The sequence below is a fragment of the Orycteropus afer genome, unplaced genomic scaffold (genome assembly GCF_000298275.1).
Source record: "Orycteropus afer afer isolate SDZICR_OR568_19922 unplaced genomic scaffold, OryAfe1.0 scaffold00194, whole genome shotgun sequence".
In the NCBI taxonomy this organism is placed as follows: domain Eukaryota; kingdom Metazoa; phylum Chordata; class Mammalia; order Tubulidentata; family Orycteropodidae; genus Orycteropus; species Orycteropus afer.
This window is the reverse complement of record NW_006921781.1, coordinates 692,293-714,097: the sequence shown is the minus strand read 5'-3', so window position 1 is coordinate 714,097 and position 21,805 is coordinate 692,293. Positions and strand designations below refer to the sequence as shown.

The following is a 21,805-nucleotide window of genomic DNA, read 5'->3' as shown; positions in this document are numbered from 1 at the left end:
CAAGTTGACAAGGGGTGGACTGTGATAGCTGGAGCTGTGTGTTAACTTGGCTGGACCCCAGTTCTGTGTGGTTGTTCCCATGATGGGATCAGATGGCTGTGTTCTGAGTGGCCAATCTGCCCAAGGGGAGTTTCCCTAGGGGTGTGGCCTGCTTCCAGGATATCCAGGGACATCCTGGGAAGAGACATTCTTTGAGGGATCGAAACCCTAGTGTGCTGATTACAACCTTCCGTGAGTGAGAAGCCCACCCCTCGGCCCCCCTGTGCTTGCGGAAGCTAAGGCTGCCGCCAGCCTGACGTTTCCTCTAGGGACTTTGGACTTGCCGGCTTCTATACGTTTGTGAGCCATTGTCCTAAGATAATTTTTTTTTTCTCTCTCTCTCTGCTTTGCTGGTTTTTATGTTTCTCTAGAGAACCCAATTTAACACAATATCATATTAATAAACCATATCAATCAATGCAAAAAAAGGCATGTGACAAAATCCAACACATACTCTTGATAAAAACGTTCAGCAAAATAGGAATAGATGGGAAATCTCTCAACATAATTAAGGGTATAAACACAAAGCCAATGGCCCACATTATTCTCAATAGAAACCAAAACTCACTGCTGTCGAGTAAATCCCAACTCATAGAAACTCCTCCTTGGGTTTCCAAGGCTACCGGTATCTCTACAGAAGTAGATTGTCCAATCTTCCCTCCAAGGAGTGGCCCATGGGTTTGACACATGGTTCAAGCACAACATATAAAAATCAGTCATATTCTACACTAACCAAGAGAAATCTGAAAAGGAAATGAAGAAAACAATAGACACTCTACGATGAAGTACTTATGAATAAATCTAACCAGAGATAGAAAAGATTTATACAAAGGGGAGGAAAAAACAAAACAAAACAAAACTACAAAACACTACTACAAGAAACCAAGTTGTTGTTAGGTGCCATCAAGTTGGTTTTGAATCATAGGCACCCCTACATACAACAGAATGAAATACTGCCTGGTCTTGTGCCATCCTCACAATCTTTGGCCAAGCTTGAGCCCATCTTCATAGGCACTCTCACAATCCATCTCACTGAGGGTCTTCCTCCTTTTCGCTGAACCTCTATTTTATGCAGCATGATATCCTTCTCCAGGGACTGGTCCCTTTGGACAACATGACCAAAGTATGTAAGAAAATGTCTGGCAATTCTAGCTTCTAAGGAGCATTCCAGCAAAACTTCTTCCAAGACAGATTTGTTTTTCCTACAGCATTCCATGGTACATTTACTATGCTTGGCCAACATCACAATTCAAATGCATCAATTCTCTTTCGTCTTCCTTATTCACTGCCCAACTGTCACATGCATATGAACTCACTGCCATCGAGTGGGACCCGACTTATAGCAACCCCTCCTTGGGTTTCCAAGGCAGTATCACTACAGAAGTAGATTGCCAAACCTTCCTTCTGAGGAGTGAATGGTGGGTTTGAACCACTAGCCTTCTGGTTAGCAGTCAAAGGCCTTATACTACGCCACCAGAACTCCCACATGCATATGAGGCTATCAAAAATACTATTGGTTGGGTAAGGCACACCTTAGTCCCTGTAGTAGTTCGGTTTGTGTGTCAACTTGGCTGGGCCTGGTTGAGCGGCTGAGCAGCTGGATGTAGTATTCCTTATGATGAGACTGGTAATCAACGCCATAGTGGAATCTACTGGGAGCAGCTAAGTAGCTGCCTTAGAGAACGTGGTCTGCTTCCTGTATATAAGCAGAAGCCTTGGGGAATGGTCTCTAGCTTATGGCACGCTTGGACCCTGCATGTAGCCATGTTGTTGTTCAGCAGCCTGCATGCTCTGCCGACCTTGGGACTTACAATGGACTTGAATGAATGGCCTGCCGTGTGGTTTAATTACATTGGGACTGTGCCAGTAGCTGCCTGAGTGAAGAAAAGCCTCTAGCTCTAGTTCGCTGGGAGCAGGAGGCAGAGCTGGACCCCAAGGTTGAAGGGCTTTCACCCAGCCCCTAGAGCCTGGCACTTTAAACTCGGAGTTAAAGCCTCCAAATTGTAAGATAATAAACTCCTGTTTGTTCATCCATCCTATTAGTGGTATGTTCTTGTCAGAGCGGTAGGTACTAGGTAACCAGAATAGTCCCCAAAATGACATCTCTGGTTTTTAATCATTTTTAAAAAGGTCTTTTGCAGATTTGCCCAATGCAATGTATCATTTTATTTCTTGACTGCTGCTCCCACAGGTGTTGATGGTGATCCAAGTAAAATTAAATCCTTGACAACTTCAATTTTTTCTCCGTTTTATCATGATTGGCTTAGTGGTCCAGTTGTGAAGATTTTTGTTTTCTTTTGAAGTATAATCTAGAATCAAGATGGGAATCTTTTATTGTCATCAGTAAATACTTCACGTCTTCTTCACTTTCAGCAAGCAAGGTTATGTTATCTGCACATCGCAGGTTGTTAATGAGTCTTCATCTAATCCTGATGCTGCATTCTTCTTTACATAGTCCAACTTCTTGGATTATTTGCTCAGCATATAGACTGAATAAGTATGGTACAAGGATACAACCCTGAAACACACCTTTCCTTATTTTAAGCCATACAGTATCCCCTTGTTCTGTCTGAATGACTGCCGCCTCATGGTCTCTGTATAGGTTCTTCATGAGCACTATTAAGCATTCTGGATTTCTCATTCTTTACCATGTGATCTATAATTTGTTATGATCCATACAGAAAAATGTCTTTGCATAGACAATAAAACACAGCTACACATCATTCTGATATTCTTTGTTTTTAGCCAAGATCCATCTGACATCATCAGTGATGTCCCTTATTCCACATCCTCTTCTGAATCCAGCTTGAATTTCTGGCAGTTCCTTGCCAATGTATTACTGCAACAATCTTTTAGTTATCTTTAGCAAAACTTTACTTGTGGTATTAATAATATTGTTCATTACTTCCTGCAATTTGTTATGTCACCTTTCTTCAGAAGGAGCACATAAAATACAGATCTCTTGTAGTCAGCTGACCAGGTAGCTGTCTTCCAAATTCCTTGGCACAAATGGTTGAGTGCCTCCAACAGTGCATGTGTTTGCTGAAACATCTCACTGGGTATTCTATCAATTCCTGGAGCCTTGTTTTCTGCCAATTCCTTCAGTGCAGGTTGGACTTTTTCCTTCAATTCCAGCAGTTCTTTCCTGAAATGGCTGAATATCAACTCATTCCTTTTGGTAAAATGACTGTGTATCCCATCTTCTTTTGATGCTTCCTGCATCATTCAATATTTTGCCCCCAAAATCCTTCAATATTAGAACTTGAGACTCGGCTTTTTTTTCTTTAGTTCTTTCAGCTTGAGAAATATTATTTTCTTTGCACATTTCATTATAATATTTTACTTTGTCCTTTCAAGCTGCCCTTTGAAATCTTCTGTTTAGCTCTCTTATGTCACCATTTCTTCCATTTAGCTACTCTCCTTTACTATTGTCCCTTCAAGAGCAACTGAGAGTCTCTTCTGACATCCCACTTTAGTCTCCATTTCCTTTTTGTCTTTTAAATGACTTTCTGCTTTCTTCTTGTATGATGTCCTTGATGTCATCCCACAACTCCTTGGTCTTTGGTCATTGATATTCAATGTGTCAAATCTATTTTTCAGATGGTCTCTAAATTCAGGTGAGATGTAGTCAAGGTCTCATTTTGCCTCTTGTGGACTTGTTTTAATTTAATTTAGCTTCAACTTAAACTTCGATATGAACAACTGATGGTCTGTTCTACAGTCAGCCCCTGGCTTTGTTCTAATGATATTAGTGATGTTAATGATTATTAACTCAGAATAAAGTTAATGATATTAAACTTCTGTATCATCACTCTGCACAAGTATACTCTATTTGATTCCTGTGTATTCCATCTGGCACCTAGGTCCACAGGAATATTATTGTTTATGTTGTTGTAAAAAGGTAACTGCAATGGATAACTTGTTGGTCATACATAATGCTATCATGTAATCACTGGCATCATTTCTATCACCAAGGCCATTATTTCCCAACTACCAATGCTGCTTCTTTGTTTATAACTTTTCCATTCCAATCACCTGTAATTATCAATACATCCTGATTGCATGTTTGGTCAATTTCAGACTGCATAAGTTGGTAAAAATCTTAAATTTCTTGATCTTTGGCTTTCATGATTGTTTATTCATATTGTAAGTATGAATAAAAGTAGTATTAACTGGTCTTCCTTGCAGGTGCATGGATATTATCCTATCACTGACAGTACTGTATTTTAGCACTGATCTTGAAATGTTCTTTTTGACGAAGAATACAAAACTATTCTTCTTTGTCATTCCCAGTATAGTCTATCAAATGACTGTCTGAGTCACGGCCAATACCAGACCATTTTAGCTCACTAATGCCTATGTGTTCTACTTTATTTTTGACAACTTCCAGTTTTCCTAGATTCATACTTCGTACATCCCATGTTCCGATTATTAATGGATGTTTGCAGCTGTTCCTTCTCATTTGAGTTGTGCCACATCAGCAAATGAAGATCTCAAAAGCTTTACTCTATCTACATCATTAAGATCAACTCTACTTTGAGAAGGCAGCTCTTCCTCAATTTTATTCTGAGTACCTTCTGACCTGAGGGATTCATCTTCAGGCACAAAATCAGACAATGTTTCCCTGCTATTCATAAGATTTTCAGTGCCCATTCCCAAGTCCACCCCACACTTGACCTGGCCACGTCCTTCTACCTAGTCTGTCTGGGTCAAAAAGAGACCTACCTAAATAGAAGAATACACAATGTTCATGGATAGGAAGATTTAACATTGGGAAAATGTCGTATTTCCCAAAGCCATCTACAGATAAGATATATTGCAATCCTGATCCAGATTCCATCCTCAAGTTTATATGGAAAGGAAAGAGGCCCCATATAATATAATCAGAGTAATACTAAAAAAATAAAAAGAACAAAGTAGGAGGTCTCATACTCCCCTATCTCAATACCTGCTATAAAGACACAGTAGTCAAAACAGCCAGGTATTGGTACAAAAATAGAAATGTAGATCAATGGAATATAATTAAGAACCCACAAGCTATTAATCCATCCACCTATTGACAGCTGATCTTTGACAAAAGCCAAAATCCATTAATTGGGGAAGAGATAATCTCTTTAACAAACAATGCTGGCAAAACTGGGTATCTATTTGCAGAAAAATCAAACAGACTCCAGATCTCTCACCATATATAAAAACTAACTCAAAATGGATCAGAGATCTAAATGTAAAACCTAACAGTGTAAAGATCATCAAAGAAAAATAGGGCCAAACTAAGGGGCTCTAATAAAAGGCACAAATATATTATCAAACATAACTAAAAACACACAAACAGCAGAAGACAAATAAACTAGAAGACTGCCAAAACCAAACCAAACTCATTGCCATCACGTCATTTCCGACTCACAGCGACCCCTCCTTGGGTTTCCTACATGGTATCTCTACGGAAGTTGATTGCCCAGACTAGGACCTCCTAAAACTTAAACATTTATACACATTAAAAGACTTGACCAAAAGACTAAAAAGCAAACCCACAGACTGGGAAAAAAAAAAACTGGCAATGATAAAGTGGACAAGGGACTAATCTCTGAAAAATTTATAGATCTTTTTAACACTTCAACATAAAATGACAAGTAATCCAATTAAAAAATGGGCAGAGGCCATCTAACCCCAGCACTAGTAGCAAAGTTCAACAAGACAGAAAATAATAAATGCTGGTGAGGATGCAGAGATTGGGACTCTCATACACTGCTGGTGGGACTGTCAAATGATACAACCACTGTGGAAAGCAGTATGGCGATTCCTTAAAAAGCTGGAATTAGAGATACCATTTGACCCAACAATTCCATTAGTAGGTACATATGCTAAATAAGTAAGAGCCAGGACAAGAACAGATATATGTACACCCATGTTCATCGCAGCATTATTTATAATAGCCAAAAGATGGCAACAACCTAGGTGTCCATCAACTGGGGAATGGATAACCAAACTATGGTACATACACACAATGGAATACTATGCAACCCTAAAGAATAATCTAGAATCTGCAAAGCACCGCATAATGTGGATGAACTTAGAGGACATTATGCTGAGTGAAATAAGTCAAGCACAGAAGAACAAACACTGTATTAGTCCATTATTGTAAAAAGTCAAGGAAAGGTTTATATATGGAAGGAAATTTTCTTTGTTGGTTATCATGGGTGGGAGGGGATGGGAGGGAACACTGCTAGATAGGTAGAGACAAGTAGTGATTTGATGAAGAAAAGGGCAATGTATCAAAAGTGAGTCATCAACACGGTGGCACTGAGGAAGAGGAAGACACTGAGAGATGCATGGGAGATACAAACAGCAAAGATGAACCCTTTTGCACACACAGTACTGTGTTGTCAGTGAAGGCAAACACTGATCTACAGGTTGACAGATGGGTAGACAGGCTGAACTATTAGGTAGGCCTTTGCAGGGGGGAATGTGCCCATGACCATGTATAGGGCTGACAGACAATGCTTCTACAAGTGTATTTGTATGATCTGTAAGAATTCCCAGGTATATAGTAGAGCTGACAAAGGACGAGGTTGTAATCACTTCTTGGCCACAGCCAGCTACTCAAGAGGGAGTGAATAGTTGGACCTGTGGGCTCGGGACCACAGCTGCAGGGGATAGCAAGCTCAAATGGCATAATATACTACACAAAACATTGTTCCACATCCTACTTTGGCGAGTAGTGACTGGGATCTTAAAAGCTTGCAAGCAGCCATCCAGATGCAATGATGGGTATCTCCTCAAGAGCCAAGAAGAATGAAGAAAACCAAAAATTCAGGGAAACAATCAGTCTAAGTGACTGGTACACCATACAATCCTCAGCCTATATTACTATGAAACCAGAAGAACTAGACAGTAACCGGGGAGGGGGATCTAGGTAGCAGGTCCTGGACAGAGTAGGAGAACAATGTGGAACAAAACTCAAAAGCATGAGGGAAAAAAAAAAAAAAAAGGGACCAGGTTTGCTGGTCTGATAGAGCCTGGTGGAACCCCTGAGACTATGGCCCTTAGTTGCCCTTCTGGTCTGGAATTGAACCCACTCCTATGGCTTCCTGCCAAACAAAAAACAAGCATATGAGCTGAACATTTACATTAGGCAAATACATTCCCTGGAAAGAACAATCATTGGAGAATAAAGAGCTTGTATACACAGGGAGACAGCTCAGGGGGCAGGAGTGCATGGGAAGGAAAGACATAGTTACCCTAAGAGGTAACCATGGGGAGGAAGTGGGAGGGGAGCTGTTGCAATGTGAGAAAATGCAATCAATGTCATGAGATAAAGTATATGGGAGCTGCTGTATAGAAAATGAATTTGCTCTGTAAACTTCTATCCAAATCACAATAAAAATTGGGGGAAAAAAAAAAGGGGGCAGAGAACATGAACAGACACTTCAAAGACTTTTAGGTGGGCAAGAAACATAGGAAGAAATGCTCACAATCCTTAACCATTACAGAGTTGCAAATCAAAGTAACATGAGATATCATCTCATACAAGCAATTATACCAAAGTTCAGTAAGATAGAAAACAACAAATGGTAGCAAGCATGTACAAAGACTGGTAGCGAGCATGTACAAAACAACAACAACATGTTCACTGCAACATTATTCACTATAGCAAAGAGATGGAAATGAACTCAGTGCCCACCAACAGATGAATGGATAAACAAACTACACTACTTCCATGCAGTGGAATATTGGCAATGTTAAAGAATAACCAAGATTCTGCAAAACACCTCATAAAGGGATGAACTTGGAGGACGCTGTTGTTGTTGTTGGTATGTGCCATCGATTTGGACCCAACTCATAGCGACCCCTCCTTGGGTTTCCGAGGAAGTATCACTATGGAAGTAGATCACCCAACCTTCCTTCCAAGGAGTGGCTGGTGAGTTTGAACCGCCAGCCTTCTGGTTAGCAGTCAAGTGCCTTAGGCACTATGCTACCAGAGTTCCTTGGAGGACATTATGCTGAGTGGAACTGGTATAACTGCAGAAGGTTAAGTATTTTATGAGACCACTATTTTATAAGGTCAGAAAGAGATTTACACACAGAAAGAAACATTCTTTGAACGTTGTGAGGGGTTAGAGGGGAGAGGAGGGGAGGTCACTAACTAAAGGATAGACTTTGTGGAAGGGAAAAGCAATATACAATGCAGGAGGGGTCAACACAAAATGATAAAGGCAAACGAAGATACTGGGGGAAGCATAAGAATTAAAGGCAACAAAAAAGGTAAATACTATTGCATACATAATCTTGCAATAACAATAATAACAATAATCTACAAGTGGACAGACAGGAATGTTGAACAGGTGTTGGAAAGGGAATGGGACCATACGCACAAATATATATAGGTTTGAAAGAGGATGGTTCTTCATATGTATTCATATGTGATACAAATATAGCTAAAAATATGATTTATATGAAAGTTTACAGAGCAAATTGGTTTTCCACTCAACATCTCATACACGTTTTGTGACGTTGAGTGTAGTCTCCATAATGTAATAGCATTACTTTGCTGAACACATTAGAGCAAAGTTATGAATACTTCTTAGCCATAATCAAAAACCTTGAGGGAATGTAATCACTGGGCCTGAAGGCTAAGGACCACAGTCTTGGGGGACACCATAGTCAAGTGGCATAATATAGCCCATGAAGATAATGTTCTATACCTCACTTTGGTGAATAGTGACTTGGGTCTTAAAAGCCTGTGAGTGGCCATCTAAAGTACAACTATTGGTCTATCCCTATCCAGAGCAAAGAGGAGTGAAGAAAATCAAAGATGCAAGGAAACAATTAATCCAGAAGGCTAAGGGACCATGTAACCTCTAGCCTTCACAATCCTGATACTGGAAGAACTAGATGGTACCTAGTTACCACCACTGATTGCTCTGAATAGGATCACAATAGGAGTTCCTGGACAGAATGGGAGAAAAATGTGGAACAAAACTAAAAGACACAATAAAGATCAGGCTTACTAGTCTGACAGAGACTGGTGGGACCCTCAAAACTATTGTACTTAAGACACCCTTCAAGCTTGGAACTGAACTTACCTCCATGGCTCAACTTTCAGCCAAATAATAGGCCTACAGGTAAACAGTAAGGCCAGAGTACACACTCCTTAGAACAGTCAACCATACGATATCAAAAGGGCGGCATTTGCCCAAGAACAAAGCTCAGAAGGCAGGAAGGATGAATGGAAACTAAAAATATAGGGTGGAATGGGAGGAGAGCCATTACATTATGGAGACTGCAATCAACGTCACAAAACAAAATGTGTATGAGATGTTGAATGGAAAACCAATTTGCTCTGTAAACTTTCATATAAATCACAATAAAAAGTTTAAAAATAATTATTATAATATTTAATTATACACTAAGACTGTAACTCCATTAATACAATGGCTCATCATTTGATGCTATTTATACTCTAAATTGAGATGAAAATACAACATGAAGAAAGTTGAAGTAAAAATATTTTGTCAAGTCAAAGAGTAGATATACATCTCTCTCTATATATCTAAATACATTTATCACAGAGGCATACTGGGGTATCTAATTAGAGAATCAAGAGATGTAATAAGGATGTTTATTGCTTTAAAGCAATGTGAATTTTACTCTAAGAAGGAATGGAGCAGTGTAAGAAACAAAAGGAAGGGGCACTCACCTTCCACGCTCTCCGTTCTCTCAGTTTTATTTATATCTTCAAATTCTTGCACAGATCCCATTTCCTTATCTGTTCTTTCTTTATCAAAAGCTGTAGAGTCTCGAGAAGTGCCTTCTAGGTCTCTTTCATGTTCACCTTCGAGTTTTGCTTCACTGCGTTTTATAGACTCTATTTGGGAAGAACTCTCAAAAGTTCTGTCTCTGTCTCTATCCCTATCTCTTTCAACAGAATCCGGAATTAGTCTCTCTCGTTCTCTGTCCAACTCTCTCCTTTTGTCTCGTTCTCTCTCTCGTTCCCGCAATCTATCTCGGTCCCTGTTCCGTGCCCATTCTTTATCAGCATCTCGGTCCCACTCTCTCTGCCTTGTATCTCTCCTCTCTCTTTCCCGGTCTCTGTCATGTTCATATCTATCACGTTCTTGAAGCCTGTCTCTGCTATCAAACGACCCGGATCTTGAATGGACTTGTCGATCTGACTCAGGAGAACTTCTTCTTGAACTATGACTTCTTGAATCCTGGCGATCTAAAATAAACATACAACATGCAAAGAGTTAGTACCTGATAATATAGAAATAAAACATTTCGTTTTAGAGCCCTTTTCTTTTCTTTCTTTATTCTCAGCTATCCAAATAACTCATTTCAAGAAAACTTTAATCTCTCTTAAACTGCTAATGAAAAAACATCAAAACTTTTTTGGGGTCTATTTCCACATTATAACCACAAAATAACTTCAAAGAAGTATGTATATAAAATAGTTGGGCATTAACAGAACCTTTCTGTGGTCAAAAGAGAAAGCATCAATTCAAGGTAATTCCCATAAAAACTCCAATAGCCTTCTTTTCAGAAATGGAGTTTACATGGAATGTCAAGAGGCCCCAAATAGCCAAATCAATCTCGAAAAAGAAGAACAAAGTAGAAGGACTCACACTTCCTGATTTCAAAACATACTATTAAAAAACAAAACACTCCCATCGAGTCAAGACTCATGGTGACCCCATGTATTACAGAGCAAAACTTCTCCATAGAGTTTCTTGGCTGTAATCTTTAAAAAGTAGATCACCACGTCTTTCTTCTGTGGTATGGCTAGATGGGTTAGAACTGCCAACCTTTAGATTAATAGTAGAATAGTAGGGTGCTAACTATTTGCACTACCCACGGACCTTAAACATACTATGAAGCAACAGTAATCAAAACAACCTGTTACTGCTATAACGACAGATGTACAGACCAGTGGAACAAAATTGAGAGTCCAAAAATAAACCCATATACCCATGGTCAATTTATTTTCGATAAGCCCGTATTAAGCCCATTCAATGGAGGAAAGAAAAGTCTCTTTAATAAACGGTGCTGTGGAAAACGGATTTTTACATGAAAAAAAATGAAGCAGGATCCATACCTCACCACATACAAAAACTAATTCAAAATGGATCAAGGACCAAATTGTGAGAACTGAAACCACAAAACTCTCAGAAGACAGCATAAAGGTAATACTTTGGGACATTAGTATTAGTTTTTAATAATGTATTCTTAGATGTAACATTAAAAGCACAAACAGCAAAAGACAAAAGAGAGAGGGTCTCATAAAAAATTAAACACTCATTCATCAAAGGACTTTATCCATAAAGCGATGAGATAGCATATATATAGGGAGAAACCCTGATAAGGGTTTTATATCCAGAATATACAAAAATCTCTTGTAACTTAACAGTGAAAAGACAGACAACCCAAATGAAAAAGGGGCAAAGGACTTAAATAGGTATCTCAATCAAAGAGGATACAGAAATGAGAAAATGGTCCAAGTAACTAGTCATTAAACCACTACCATTGAATTGATTCCAACTCATAGCAATCTCCATTGGGTTTCCAAGACTATAAAGTTTTATGGAAGTTGATTGCCTCATGTTCTTCCCATGGAGCTGGTGGGTTTGAACCATGAACCGTCCCAGTTAGCAGCCAAATGACTTACCCACTATGGCACCAGAAGGAGATGCAAATCATAACCACATATAAATACCACTTTACTCCCACTAGGATGGCTATGATAAAAAACAACAACAACAACAAATAACAGAAAATAACTGGTGTTGGCAAGGACGTGCAGATTTGGAACCTTCATTCATTGTTGATGGAAATGAAAAATGGTACAGCCTCAGCAAAAATAGTTCGGCAGCCCCTCAAAAAGTTGAACATTGAACTACCATACAACTCAGCAATCCTAATCTTAGGCATATGCCCAAAATAATTAAAAGTTGGAATGCAAACATAATGTAACACCACTCACAATAGTCAAAAGGTAGAAACAAACTAATGTCCATCAAAAGAAGAATGGATAAACAAAATGTGGTAAACAATGGAATATTACTAAGTCATAAAGAGAAATGAAGTCTTAATACATGCTACAATATGGATGAACTTGAAAATATTAAAGCAAATATGGACAGGTCAAAACTTATTAGTAGTTGCCAAGGATAGGAGGGAGGAGGTGATTAGGGGACAACATGTCAATGCTGGTCAAATAATCTGGTAAAGGGCAGTGGCTAATGGTTATGTAATATGATGAATGTAATCAGTTTCTCTGAATTACACATGTAAAAATTGTTGAATTGGCAATGTTTTATAATATATATTTTTACAACCACCACCTCTGCCCCCAACAAAAAGGACTGAGTGGGCACTGGCTGTAGGAAGGTAAAATTTTAGAGTTCAATAAGGTTCCTGAATACAGGATAAACAAAGCACTACTGAAGAACAACAATAAAGTAGGAGGTCTCACACTGCCGGATCTCAAAACCTACTACACGGCCACAGTAGTCAAAACTGCCTGGTATTGGTATAATGACAGACACACAGACGATTAGAATAGAACTGCGAACCCAGAAATAGATCCTATCAACCTATGGTCAGCTGATCTTTGACAAAGGCCCAAAATCCATTAAATGGGGAGGAGAATATTTGTTTAATAAATGGTGCTGGAAAAACTGGATATACATTTGCAGAAATATGAAACAAGATCTGGACCTCACACCATACACAAAAACTAACTCCAGATGGATCTAAGACTTAAATGTGAAATCTTAAACTGTAGAGTCCTTCAAGGAAAAACTAGGGGCAAATTTAGGGGCTGTAATATATGGCATAAATAGACTATCAAGCATAACCCAAAATGCACAAACAGCAGAAGAGAAACTAGATGAATGAGACCTTCTAAAAATCAAAGTTTTATATGCTTCCAAAGACGTCTGCAGAAGAGTCAAAACAGAACTTACAGATTGGGAAAAAGTATTTGGCAATGACATATCTTGTATTTGGCAAGGGACTTATCTCTAGAAGTTATAGAAAACTCTAATACCTCAATAACAAAAAGACAAATTATCCAATTAAAAAATGGGCAGAAGACATGAATAGACACTTCACCAAGGAGGATATTCAAGCAGCCAACAAACATATGAAGAAATGCTCATGATGATTAGCTATTAGAGAGATGCAAATCAAAACAACAATGAGATACCATCTTGTTCCAGCACTAGTAGCAAAAGTTCAACAAGACACAAAATAACAAATGCTGGCTAGGTTGTGGAGAGATTGGGACTCTCATACACTGCTGGTGGGACTGTAAAATGGTACAACCATTGTGGAAGCAGAATGGTGATTCCTTAAAAAGTTGGACTTAGAAATACCATTTGACCCAGCCATTCCATTACCAGTTATATATCCTAAAGAAGTGAGAGCCATGACAAGAACAGACATATGCATACCCATGTTCATCGCAACACTATTTACAATAGCCAAAAGATGGAAACAATCTACGTATCTGTCAGCTGAGGAATAGATAACCAAACTATGGTACATATACACAATGGAATACTATGCAACCCTGAAGAATAACCTTGTTGTTGTTGTTGTTGCTGTTATTTGCCGTTGAGTCGGCCCCGACTCATAGCGACCCCTCCTTGGGTTTCCGAGGCAGTATCACTACGGAAGTAGGATTGCCCAACCTTCCTTCCGAGGAGTGGCTGGTGGGTTTGAACCGCCAGCCTTCTGGTTAGCAGTCAAGTGCCTTAGGCACTATGCTACCAGAGCTCCTCATAATATGGATGAACTTGGAGGACGTTATGCTGAGTAAAATAAGTCAATCACAAAAGGAGAAATATTGTATTAATCGTTATTGTAAAAAGTCAAGGAAAGGTTTATACATGGAAGGAAATTTTCTTTGTTGGTTACCAGTGGTGGGAGGGGAGGGGAGAGAACATCGTTAGATAGGTAGAGATAAGTATTGATTAGAGTGAAGAGAAGGGCAATGCACCAAATGTGAGTGATCAACATGGTGGCACTGAGGAAGAGGTAGACAGAGAGAGGTACTTGGGAGGTACAGACAACAAAGATGAACCCTTCTGCACATACAGTACTGTGTTGTCAGTGAAGACAAATATGGGTATATAGGTGGATAGATGGGTAGACAAGCTCAACTATTAGGTATGTCTACGAAGCGGGGAGTCTACCCAAGACCATGTATAGGGTTGGCAGATAATGGTCCTAGAAATGTATTTGTATGATCTGAATTCCCAGGTGTATAGTAGAGCTGACAAGGGACAAGGTTGTAGTCACTTCTTGGTCATAGCCAGCTGCCCAGATGGACTGAGTAGTTGAACCTGTGGTGTCAGGATCATAGTCACAGAGGACATCAAGCTCAATTGGCATAACATACTACACAAAACTGTGTTCCACCTCCTACTTTGGCGAGTAGCGACTGGGATCTTAAAAGCTTACAAGTAGCCATCTAGATGCAATAACTGGTCTCTTCTTATCCAGAGCAAAGAAGAATGAAGAAAACCAAAGATTCTTGGAAATAATTAGCCCTAGTGACTGGTATACCTAGAGACTGTATGACTATAAGACCAGAAGAACTAGATGGTGCCCGGCTACCACGTCAACCACTTGGAAGGGGATCTATGTAGGAGATCCTGGATAGAGACAGGGAACAATGTGGAACAAAACTCAAAAAAAGGGAGGGGGGCCAGGTTTGTTGGTCTGATAGATCCTGGTGGAACCACTGAGACTATGGGTCCTAGCTGCCCTTCAGGTCTGGAACTGAACCCACACCTGTGGCTTTCAGCCAAACAAAAGACAGACATATGAGTTGAACACTTACCTGAGGTAGATACACTCCTAGTGGAGAACAATCATGGGAGAAAGAAGGGTTATTTATGCACAGGGAGACAGCTCAGGGGGCAGGAGTGAATGGACACAAGGAAGACGTAACTATCGGGAGGAAGTGGGAGGGGAGCTGTTGCATTGCGGTAATTGTGGTCAATGTCATGAGACCAAGTGCATGTGAATTGCTGTATGGAAAGTGAATTTGCTCTGTAAATTTTCACCCAAATCACAATTTAAAAAAAAAAGAAAGGGAGGGATCAGTGCAGAAGATCCTGGATAGAGTGGGAGAGCAATGTGAAACGAAACTCAAAATCATTTAAGAAAAAAATAAAACAGGTTTGCTGGTGTGATAGAGCCTAGTGACACCCCTGAGGTTATGGTCGCCAGTTTCCTTCAGGTCTGGACTTGAACTCACTCTTCTGGCTTCCAGCCAAACAACAGACAGGCATATGGGATGACCATTTACATCAATAAGATATACTCCTTACAATGATCAGTCATGGGAGAATAGGAGGGCAGTATTTACACAGGGAGATAGCTCAGGGGACAGGAATGCATAAGAGAAAAGAACACAGAGAAGTAACTGAAGGGAGGAAGTAGGCAGAGTACTGTTACATTGTGGGGAATTGCAGTCATTGTCATGAAACAAAATGTGTATGAACTGTTGTATGGGAAATGAATTTGTTCTGTAAACTTTCACCCAAATCATAGTAAAAATTTTAAAAATGTTAAAAAAAAAAAAGGTTCCTGAATACATAAGCCCTTTACCAAGATTTACTACTAAAGTCTAGATATAAAAACTGTTAGTATCATTGAATATATCTCTATTATAATGGTCATAACAATGTGTTAACAGCTAATATAGTCAATCCTATCACTTATGGATTCCATATGTGACAAGTTGAGTATTTGCTAAAATTTATTTGTGATCCCAAAAATCATGGGGCAGTCATTAGTAGACATACTCAGAGCAGGGAAAAACTCCAGTCGCCCAATGCACACGAGTCCCAGCTGAGGTCAAACAAGGCAAAGCTCTGCCTTTTCAGACTATAAACTCTGTCCTTTTCAGTCTACTTAGCGCATGTTTTTCACATTTTTGTGCATTTTGCTGGTGATTGTACTATATAAAATGGCCCCCAACCATAGTGCTAAAGTGCTGTCTAGTGTTGCTAAGTGTGAGAAGACTGTGATGTGCCTTATAGAGAAAATGGGTGTGTTAGGTAATTTTATGTAAGCGTGAGTTATAGTGCTGTTGGCCGTGAGTTTAATGTGAATGAACCAACAATATGGTCCATCTAGAAAAAGGGAGAGGCGATTCACCGACCTGTACATGAGGAAGCACAGGAAAGTGCTAAAGGAGTATCGATAGCATAAGAGGAAGTAATGGAAAAGATGAAAAAGCAAAATTTGATGATTCATGAGATAACAACTGGTTTAAAAGAAAAAAAAAAAAAAAGCATCATGGACAGCATTGCTGTGAGGCTGAAAGGCAAAGAAATTTACAGACATGTTCCCCAGGATCCGGAAAATGTTAAATCCTCCTTGGCTACTGTTTTATTATGAAGAAATATAATAAATAAAGTGTCTTAAGCAGAAACACACATAAAGCAAAGCCATGTATTGACTGACTAACAAAAATGTTGTGACTACAGGCTCACAGAACTTAACCCTGTATTTCCTCTAGGGGCAACAGCTCAGTATTCATTAATTCAGTGTCTTGAGGTAATTCTAGAGAACATTAACTGTTGCAAGTGACAAGAGAAACTGTGTTTTGATAGGACAGCTAAGTTTTTTGATAAGTTCCATAAAATTTAAGGCAGCATACAAAGTAACCAATTTAGAATTAGTTTAAAAATATATTCTATAAAATATCGTTAACACAGAAAATATAGATTACATCAAAATTCAAATTTATTACCTGAAGAAGTGCTTCGACTAGGTTCCCCACGCTTTAACTGATCAATCCTGGACTTCCTTTCTCCTGTGATTTCTAGGCTTTTAGTTTTTTCCCTATCTCTTGAGCCACTATGCAGTACTCTCTTTCGACCACTTTGGTCATCTCCACTTCGATGGGCGGAGTCATTGGATGGGGAGCGGAGACGACCAGATGTATGACTACGATTACTCCGATTGCTCCCAAGGCTACTACTCCTCTTTTGATCCACTGCCTTGCGATGTGGTGTATCTTCTATAGTAACATGAGGTGCCTCTACTTTCTCCACTCGTGCTCTGTGGCACTTTCTATGCAACTCTTCATTGGTAAAAGTAGTGGCAGTGATCGAGGTACAAATGGTGGTGGTGGATGTGGTGAAGGGGGTGTGAAGATTAGTACTATTAATTGTGGCAAGAGCAGCAGTGGCTGTAGCCACAGGAGGAGGAGGAGGAAGAAGAGAAGACAGAAGAGGAGGAGTACTAGCAGGAGTAGCAGCGCTGGCAATGTGCTCTGGTTCTGTCACCTCTGTGCGGTCAGGCACATCTTCATCAGACCAGTCACTGAATGCTGTATCTTCTTTTTTCTGAGGATCTTCTACAGCAGCGCCATCTTTATTACTGGAAATTTCAAGCAGGTCCTCTTTAGCTGTTATTGGGGGAGTCCGTGGGCCTTTCTTCTTCTTACTTTGCTGAGTTGCCTCTTCATCAGAAATATCAGAATCACCTTTGGATCTTTTACGTTTTTTTTCTATACTTTTCTTCTTCTGTCCTTTTTTAGGTGAAAATACTTGAACATCTTCAGATGTTGTCTCTGCATGACCCCTTTCTATTCCAATATCATCCTCTTTCTTTTTCTTAATTGGCTTCTTTTGAATTTTTGCTTTTTTCTTGTTTTCTTCATGAATTCGATCAGAGATATCTCGATCTTCAGACTGGTGGTGTGCTAGGATGTCTTGAGTACGTGTTCTTGAGCTTTCTATGATTTCTGTCAATTCTCTCTGCTTATCTACAGAAGAGATTTTCTCTTTGAGTTCCTGCTCTTCATAGCGCCGTGAACTCTCTTTTCTTTCTGGTTTACGATCCTCCTCTTTCCATCGGCACTGCCTGTCTTCTGCCAGGTGTGACGGACTTAGAGAACGAGAGTCTTGAGGTCGTACAACTTGGCTCAAGAGCCTATGTTTTTCATCTATCCAAAAAGATAAAAATAATCACAGTTTTACCGACCTAACAAACATTGCACAGTACATACAAATAGCAATAAGCGAGTCTCTCATTTTTCATATAGCACTAATTTCAGTAAAAATTTTAGAAAATACACTTTACACAAATAGTAGGAATTGACAGTGGCATTATCATAAAATGACTTTGTGTATTTATAACACAGATACTTTTGTGACATAAGAAGATATTCAGAGGCAGCAGAGCAAGAATATTTAAAAACTGATTCATCAGTTTTTTACTGAGGTCAAAGAATGGTCTGATGGTTACAAATCAATCTGAATATAAACCCACTGCCACTCAGTCAATTCAGACTTGTAGCAACCCTACAGTGTATCTAAGGCTGTAAATCTTTACGGAAGCAGACTGCCTCATCTTTTTCCTGTGGAGCAGCTTGTGGGTTTGAAACGCTAACCTTCTGATTACCAGTCAAATGCTTTAGCCACTGTGCTCCTTGAATTTGAATAGAGATACAAAAAATAAATTGCCTACTTTTATCATCTCCACTGTTGTAGGCATCACTGTCAGGAGAATGTTCACGTCGACGCTTAGGTGACTGACGAGGGCTAGGACTACCTTCGTTTCTATAGCGCTTCCTAAATTGGACCAACAGATGCAGTTAATAAAATTCCAGTGGGGTGAAAAAGATTTCTTTACAATATTTTTTACTAGAATTTCCTTGTTGTAACTAGAACACATAATGGTAGGATAGCAGTTATTGTCAGAACTGTACCATGCAAAAGGTATTCAGCATCTTTAATAAAATGCTTTACTTCATTTGCAAATGGTGGTGGTAGATGTGTGAGGGTGGTATAAAGACTACTACTATTAAAGACTTACAATAATAGACTTAAAATATGTAGCAACATTTTTCTTTTCATTATATATGCAGAATCACTTCAAGTGAAAATTGCCAAATTTAAATCCTGTGAGGTGGTGACATGCAACAGAGGAATAACCTTACTAATACATCCTCTAATACAAACTTTTGTCAATTTCACATTTTTATGATATAAAAATGTTTTATGCCAGGAAACAGAATGGGAAGATCTAGTATAGGTCTTGGTGTCAAACAGGTATGAATTCAACTTAGAGCCAAGTGAGTTCCTTAAACTCAATGAATCTCAGATTTTCCATCTGAAAATGAGGGGGAAACCGCAGTGAAGAATAAATTGTCAGAAGCCCTGTGTCAGACATGTTGTGGGTACCCTAAAAAATTAGTTTTTCTTTCCCTTTCTTTGAACTAAATGACTTGCTTGATGACAAATTAATAAAATAATTCATATTTTCATTTTACTTCTTGTTCCTTAAATTTTAAATCAGTAGAGACTTACTTCTCTTGGCACTTATGTTATTCTATTGTTTTCCCACATTTTCTCTTAAACTGTGACCACTTATTATTTTTTTTTTTTAACTAACATTGTTTATAAATACTTTAGTCAAGACTGAGAACCATACTGAAAGCATATGTGTCTCCTTGACAGCTTCTTTACACAGATGAGTAACTCTGTGGAGAAGGCAGCCCCAGATGTAGGATGACAACACAGAGGCCCAAGCTTACGAAACTCTGTATCCAGCCATGCAGTGGTTGGTTGTAGGGACCTCCTCGGATCTACATTGTGTAACTGCTTCCAGTAAGTAGCCTAGGAGTGGTGACTCTATAATAACAAGTACCCAAAACTCATGAAGTATAATCAGGAACAGCACAGGCAACATTTCTTGGTCACTAATCAACTCCATTAACTAGTTATATATGAAGAGGCTTTTATACTAGACTCCTGTTAGGAAAAAAGTCTGTAGCAGTAGAGAAAGTCAATGTGCTACCAAAAATGGCCCTGTAAATGAGAATGATTAAAAACATCCCCTGGATACACGTGCAGTAGAATGGAAAAATCATTTTTTTCTAGACAATTCAAAAGACTTTAAACACCAGAAAAGTAATATAAAATTGAAATGCAGGAAAATATAGAGAAAATAAAGAAGAAAAAGAATTAATAGAAAATTAAGGGGCACACTGTAGAGCATTAAATGAAACTTTTTCTAATGCTGGACTGAAATATACCTTTAAAAACAGATTCATAATGATTCTTACTTTGATTTTCTTTCATCGTGCCCATCTCTTGGATTCCTTTCTTCTCGGGTATCTTCTCGCTTTTCTCTGCGGTCATCTCGCCCTTTATCTTTCTCTTCCCATTCCCTCTGACGTTCTCTTTCTTTATCCCTTTCTCTCACTCTTTCTCGTTCCCGTTCTCGCTCTCTCTCCCTCTCTCGTTCTCTCTCTCTCTCCCTTTCTTCTCTCTCTCGTTCCCGCTCCTTTTCCCTATCTCGTTCCCTCTCTCTTTCCCTCTCCCGTTCATGGTCACGATCTCTCTCTCTTTCACGGTCTCTCTCTTTCTCTCTCTCTCTCTCCCTTTCCCTAGCACGCTCTCTTTCTAGTTCTCTTTCTTTCTCTCGTTCTCTCTCCCGTTCACGTTCCCTTTCTCTCTCCCGCTCCCTGTTGTCTCGTTCTCGTTCCCGATCTCTCTCTCTAGCTCTTTCATCTCTTCTATCATCCACTCTGTCTACTCTTCGTTCCTCTCTTCTTTCATCACGCTCAAGCTCGTCATTCCTTCCCTGATGTCGAATTGGTGAGCTTGGTCTTTGATCTACAATGAAAACCAAGTTTTTTCGGTGATTAATTAGACAGATAACCTACTGGTAAGACAGTACAGTAAATCTTCAATTTTACCTGTGCATAGGGTCACACCAGCAATAAATTATAAACTAGACACTATATAAACATCCAAACAATAATCACTCCTAGACCTTTAAACTATTTTACCTTAAAGATAATTTTTTATTTGCCCTCTAACTACCATATTTTCTGCTCCTCATCAACCCTCACATCTCCTAACGATGCACTTCGATCTTTCTCTGCATGCTCCCTACCCTTCCTCCAGCGCACTGCTCCAACCCCACTTCTGCCATCTCTACCCATCACCTCTGATCTTCTCTGTCCTCCCAGCAGGACCTGAGAACACTGGTGGCAAAGGACAGAGGCAGAAGAAGGTGTAGAACATAGGCACTGAAGGAAAAAATATATTTCCCTCGTAAGCCACACCTCTAATTTCAGGGCAAAATATGTACACATCAAAGTGCAGCTAATATGTGAGGAAAATACAGCAGAACAAAACACTATCAGTTTCTTACTGTATATTAAGGAGACTGGTGCTTAGCAATCTTGAAATAAGTAAATGTAAAAAGTGATCATGTTAGTGATATCTATTTATAATACCTAACTTGTAATAAATTTTTATTTTATCAAATAACTGGTAATTCAGATGAAGAGCTATTTTCATAAAATGTTAGCTGATAATCTTGGCATGTTTTATAAATTTTCCAGTCAATGCACGAATCATATAAAAACACAACTTTTCTTTGCGTAAATTTTCTCTTTACCTCTTTTTTTCTTTAAACATTTGAGAAAATAAATGCATGATGCCCAAATACCCAACTCAATGGGAAATTAATCTGGGATAAAAAATGTGTAAGTGGATGGTATGAGCTATTCCACAGGTGGCCATTTTTCACAGTAACTCATACTGTTATAGGATCTAGGCTACTGTGGGCTTTCTATTTTCATACCATATAACGTTTATCAGTTAGTCAACGGAAGTCATCCTATAATAGACCACCATTTGAATTTTAAGTGGAGCATCTGGCATCAATTTATTAAGCAGAATAATTTTAGGATATTTCAAGGGAAAAATGCAATATAGTAATTTGA

General features: G+C 39.1%; 1 protein-coding gene across 1 annotated transcript in view; it reads right to left on the bottom strand.

Moving 5' to 3' along the window:
* Nucleotides 1–21,805, bottom strand: part of ZC3H13 (zinc finger CCCH-type containing 13) — a 162,818-nt gene that overhangs the window by 23,413 nt on the left and 117,600 nt on the right. Inside the window, exons 10-13 of the mRNA XM_042781909.1 lie at nucleotides 20,132–20,684; nucleotides 18,532–18,635; nucleotides 16,808–18,007; nucleotides 9,737–10,258 (exon numbers count right to left, since the gene is read on the bottom strand). Coding sequence (XP_042637843.1) covers nucleotides 9,737–10,258; nucleotides 16,808–18,007; nucleotides 18,532–18,635; nucleotides 20,132–20,684 — 2,379 coding nt within the window. The remainder of the gene's footprint in view (nucleotides 1–9,736; nucleotides 10,259–16,807; nucleotides 18,008–18,531; nucleotides 18,636–20,131; nucleotides 20,685–21,805) is intronic.